This window comes from Malania oleifera, chromosome 10 (assembly GCF_029873635.1).
Source record: "Malania oleifera isolate guangnan ecotype guangnan chromosome 10, ASM2987363v1, whole genome shotgun sequence".
NCBI lineage: Eukaryota > Viridiplantae > Streptophyta > Magnoliopsida > Santalales > Ximeniaceae > Malania > Malania oleifera.
In genome coordinates this window covers 1335171-1341317 of record NC_080426.1, presented here as the reverse complement: position 1 = coordinate 1341317, position 6147 = coordinate 1335171, and the positions used below count along the sequence as shown (strand labels likewise).

General features: G+C 36.3%; 1 protein-coding gene across 1 annotated transcript; it reads left to right on the top strand.

Moving 5' to 3' along the window:
* Window positions 1-2700: 2700 nt before the first annotated feature.
* Window positions 2701-4581, top strand: LOC131165530 (organic cation/carnitine transporter 3-like). Its single transcript, XM_058123431.1, has one exon. It carries the CDS (start codon window positions 2884-2886, stop codon window positions 4435-4437), a length of 1554 nt encoding a protein of 517 aa, XP_057979414.1. The 5' UTR covers window positions 2701-2883; the 3' UTR covers window positions 4438-4581.
* The last annotated feature ends 1566 nt before the right edge of the window (window positions 4582-6147 follow it).

Sequence of the window (6147 nt, the reverse complement as noted above, 5' to 3'; positions counted from 1 at the left end):
TCATAGCTGTACAAAGCAGCACAAACCTCACCAAGAGACACTTTATCCTTTCCATGGAGCAGAGTAGTTTCAAGAAACTCAAACTCCTCAGGAAGGGATCCCAACAACATCAAAGCCAGGTCTTCATCTTTAAAAGTCTCATCCAGATTAACTAGATCAGTAACCAACCTATTAAAGTTGGTGATATGATCATTCATAGTGGTACCCGAGACATAAGTGAAGCGAAATAGTCTCTTCTCCATATGGAGTTTGTTCTGAGAGCTTTTCTTCAAAAACTTCTCCTCCAGTGCCTTCCACAACTTGTTTGCAGAAGTTTCCTTATAGAATGCATACTTCTGCTCTCTTGAAAGACACGATCGAATTGTACCACATGCTAACCGATTGATGGTCCCCCATTCTTTCTTCTCAATATCTTCTGGTTTCTCTTCTTCAATGGCAATGTCTAGACCTTGCTAAAAGAGAGCGTCTAGAACCTCACTTTGCCACATACCAAAATGACCGGTGCCGTCAAAAATCTCCACTGCAAATCTGGCATTTGTCACAGTAGTTCTTGCCAAAATAGACGAGTTTGATGTGGATGCTTTTGCACTATCTGCCATCTCTGCCATAAATGCTATTCAATAGCTGCCGATGCGGAATGCCAATAGCCCAAGGAAAACTTTTCTGATGTGGAAGATCAGACTAAGCTGCAACCACAGAGCATACTAAGAATAACCTTGGCTCTGATACCAATTGTTGTGAAACTAGAGATTGTTCCACCTAACTTTAACACAGTTACAATTGTACAGGTAAATAGAGAGTGAATAATTGTGCAAAATTACACCAGGTAAATTCCCAGGGAAGTGGGGGGTCACAACGGACCGCTTAAATCCCTCTTTCCTAGACAGAATTTTCCTTAGACATGTAATTAACACAATATATTACTACAACTATACCCGACAAAAGTTAACTACTGAATAGATAAAAGGAAGAACACCAGAATTAACGAGGTTCGGCAAATTGTGCCTACGTCCTCGGACACTATCAATCAATATTTTTCTATTGTAGAAATATTACAAAATGAGAGAGAGAAGAGAGAATGTGCCTAAGAGAGAAGTAGACAATTTTGGGGATGAGAATACAAATGGAGGTGATGGGTTTATATAGGTTAGGAAAAACCACTATTACAACCACTAATCACCTACCTTTGAAAAATTAGCCCACCATTGAAGACTTCAATGGCAATTGTAGGCTTCTAGAATGAGCCATATTTCAACAGGTACGGATCTCTTCCCTGAATTTCTCTGTTGGCATTTAGGGATCTCACGATTCGCTCAAAGTTTTTTAAGCCCAAAATATTTTTCAACCAAAAGAAAAACATTTTTTTCAAATCACATTTTATTGTGGACACTTGGTTTTCATCCTTGCCCTTCATGGGCGGCCCTCCGGTGACCCTTGACGCCGGCGGGATTGAGAGGGATGTCAAGTCTGGACCTCGGGTAGATGGGTTGGATTCTGTACGGGATGGGAAAATGGTTGAAAAGGAAAACAGCGGCTTTGGTTGGGAGATGCACTTTTGCGGAGGCACTTCAAAGATCAGTAACCCAATCTAAATTTAAATTTGGCCGAACCGTTTGCTCACCCTTGCATACATGTATAAGCGGGATAAGATTAGTATATAAGATTTTAAAATTGAATTTTTTTTAGTAAACTCTCTGACATAGGGTGTATAAAAATTATTGAAAAATTGAGACTCTGAAGGAAATCGAACCATTTTTCATTTCGGTTTGATATTTTTAAATAATTTATATTAAAATATATTAAAATAAGAAAAAACTCAACCTCCCTAAAAGTTTGATTTTTGATAAGTCAAACTCAAGTATGAAAATCCTAAAAATTAATGGTGCAAGAAGGTTGATTTGTGATATTTTAAACCCTTAATGATTCATTTAAAAAAAACTTTAAAAAAAATTACTTTATAATTGTTTTTAAAAATTAAGATGAAAAAAAAAATTTATGTAATTAATTTATGTGTGTGCATGTTCGTAATTGTACAATTGGTTTAAATACATGTATGTAATTATGTTATTTTTAGCATTGTATATACTTATTATTTGTAATTATATTATATAATTATGTAATTAATATATGGACAACTCAGTTATAATATGTATGTAATTATACAATTATGTATATATAAGTAATTTGATTAACCTTGATTTTACAAATCAATTAATATACATACATCTATGTCATTTATATAATTGGTTCAATTTAGATGTGTCCATAATTTTATTACTTACTATGCTTATCACTTCAAATTAAATTATATAATTATGTAATTAATACCATTACAAAAAATTTATATTAATAATTTTGTAACTGTGAGCCTATACAATTAGTTTAGTTCATATACATACATGTTTGATTCATTTTGAATATATTAAAAATTATATAGTTATGTAATTAAACAACACAAATTACATTGTTAATATTATAATTTGCATTCGAATATATATGTATGTAATAAGGCAATTGACATAATTACATGCATATTTTTTTAATCGAATAATAAATTAAATAATCTTAAAAAATGACAATAAGTTATACTAACAATAATACTTAAAAATATTATTTTTACGGTCACGGACGTATGGATATCCTGTGCGTATTTCAAAAAAAAAAAATAATACTTAAAAATAGTTATAAATTTCAGTATTATTTTTTTTATGCTTTAAAATTAAATGGATAAATTGGGTTAACCCATTTTATTATAACTGGAAATACATGTACGTTGCTTGCGGATAAGCAGCCACCATACATTTCTCACAATAATATATCCGCAATCCCATCACCGACAAGGCGCGGAAGGGGAAGCGCAAGTAGCTGCGAGCGCAACCACACATGGCGGGTTCATCGACTCCCCTCCTCTCCGATTCAGACTCCGCCTCCAAATCGGAAACTACTCCGAAACTCCAAAAGCACCTTCCCTCCCTCGACGACGCTATCGAGCAGTGTGTCGGAGAATCCCGCAAATCCCAGCTCTGTCAAGCCCTCCTCGTCTCCTGCGCTTGGATCTTCGACGCTCAACAAACATTCATCAGCATCTTCGCCGACGCAGTCCCCAAGTGGCACTGCACTCCCCTCGCCGCCCACTCCTGTAACTCCTCCGCCTCCGCCACCGTCTGCCAACTCCCCGACCACTCATGGGCCTGGGATTTGCCCCCACATGCATCCACACTGTCCGAATGGTCCCTCGAGTGCTCCGGTTCCGTCGTCTCCGGACTCCCCGCCTCCTCGTTCTTCGTGGGCTGTCTTGTCGGCGGCCTCGCACTGTCCACCCTCGCCGACTCGGTCGGCCGCAAGAAAACCCTCTTCCTCTCCTGCTTCCTCATGTCTTTCACAGGCATGTTGACCGCTCTCTCCCCCAACGTCTGGGTCTATTCCGCCCTCAAATTCGTTGCTGGCGTCGGGCGATCCACCATCGGAAGCTGCGTGCTCGTCTTGTCCACGGAGACCGTCGGAAAACGGTGGCGAGGACACGTAGGTGTCCTCGGATTCCTCTGTTTCACTCTGGGATTTCTATCCTTACCCGCCATAGCCTTCATAAACCGCGGCTCTTCCTGGCGAGTCCTGTATGTCTATACTTCCTTCCCCACGCTCTTCTACTGCATACTAATCCATTTCTGCGTTCGCGAATCTCCCCGGTGGCTCTTCGTGCAAGGACGCAGAGAAGAAGCCGTGAGCACTCTGAAAAGCATAGCCGCTCCGAGCCCCCTCACCATGAGCTTCTCCGGCGTTGTTCCATCCCACGACGCAGAAACTTTCAACTTCTACTCGTCTCTAAAGATCCTTTTGCAGAAGAGATGGGCCATGCAGCGGTTATCGGCGTCTATGGCCGTCGGTTTCGGTGTCGGAGTGGTGTATTACGGGATGCCTCTGGCGGTTGGAAACTTGCCGTTCAATCTCTACCTGAGCGTCACGTTTAACGCGTTGGCCGAGATTCCGTCGTCTCTGGCCACGATTGTTCTGATAGAGAGGTTGAACAGGAGGAGTGGGGTGCTGTTGTGCTGTGGACTGACCGGGATTTGTAGCGTGGCGTGCGCGTGGGCGAAAGGCCCGTCGGCGGTAGGCCTGGAGCTGGTGTCGTTTTTTAGCGGGTGCACTGCGTGCAACATGGTGCAGATATTCGCGATAGAGCTGTTCCCGACGTGCGTGAGGAACTCGGCGATGACGATGCTGCGGCAGGCGATCATGTTCGGCGGCGTGTTTGGCCCGGTGATAGTCTCCGCCGGGAGAGCGAACCGGTGGCTTTCCTACGGGGTGTTCGGGGTGGTGACAGGGTGTTGTGGGTTGCTTGCGGTATGCTTGCCGGAGACGAGGGGCCGGACTCTCTCTGACACAATCGACGAAGAGGAGCAGAAGAACGCGAGTACACGGGCAGCCATCAGTGTGTAGTGTAATGGGGCGGTGGATTTTAATATTATTATTCTATTTATTATCTTGAAAAAGAGTATGTATTTTGGATTGATGCATCCATATTTAACTTAATTATAAGATGTACTTTGTATCTATTTAATATAAATACATTTTATTTATTAAGTATATGATTAATAATAGATTATTTTGTACTTATAAATAAATTTTTAAGGTATTAGCATTAATAAACAACACCCAATTTCTCCTATTCATTCTCATCACATCATCATTTTTTAAAATTTAGATAGCATAATAAGTAAAGAAAAATATATATATTTTATAAAATTTTAAACTCCTTTTTTATACAGAATTGGAGAAATTCAAATTGAATTATTATATCTTGAGGGAGACAACTATTAAAGAGTTCACATCGCAAGGAACTTGAATTTCCTTAAAGAGAGCGAGTCGTGTCTTGACCTTATTTGTGAATCGTGTTTATATTTATATTTATATTTTTATTTAAGTTTTATTATTTTTATTTTATTTTATTTCTTAACATAATTTGCTTAGAACAGCTACACATGCAACATGGTTGGCATTTTATAAATGAATAATGGTGATGACAGGCTAGAATTTGTCCCCCACTCCCAATCAATAATGTGGAATAAGCGTGGTCCTTCTCTTGATGAGTTTGTAAAATGTGTTGCATTCAAATCATTCAAGGCGGATGTGTAATAATCTATAATAATAATAATAATAAATAAATAAATAAATAGATAAATAATATTATCATAATAATATATATAATGATATATATAATATAATAATAGAGGCGGAAGAGTTCAACCCGCCTCTCTTTTTAATTAATTCAATCTTATCTCTTCCTCTTACAAAATTATAATATTGTCCCCCAACTATCTATAAATAAGAAAGTTCTTAATTCATTTTTTTCATAGAAATTTTTAAAAAAAGAATTGAAGGAAGTATAAGAAAAAGATTTTATAGGGGAAGGAAAATTTTTTCAACTTAAAATTCTCACTCTTCCATTCTTTTTAGTCTCATTTTTTAAATGTAGAAATTCATCATTAACCATTCAGAGGAGAAAATTAGTATAAGTAAGTTTCATTATGTTAGTTCTTTTGTTTTTAAAATGTTCTCGAGTTCAATTGAGTATATCCACATGCTTTTATTTAGTATATTTGTTTTAAATTAGAGTACGAGGATTAAATTATATTAGTTTTTATTAAATATACCTAATTTAAATTAAAGCACGAATTATATCAATTTTTATTTAATATGCATAATTTAATTAAAGTATGAGGATTGGATTATATTAGTTTTTATTTAATATACATGATTTAAATTTAAATACGAGGATTGAATTATATCATTTTTTTAATTTAATATACATGATTTAAATTAAAGTATGAGGATTAGATTATATCATTTTTTTATTTAATATGCCTTATTTAAATTAAAGTATGGGGATTGAATTATATAAGTTTTTATTTAATATACCTGATTTAAACTAAAGTACGAGAATTGAATTATATCAATTTTTATTAAGTATACTTAATTTAAATTAAAGTACGAGGATTGGGTTATATAAGTTTTTATTAAATATACCTGATTTTAATTAAAGTACAGGGATTAGATTATATCAATTTTTTATTTAATATACCTGATTTAAATTAAAGTATGACGATTAAATTATATCAGTTTTTATTAAATATACCTTATTTAAATTAA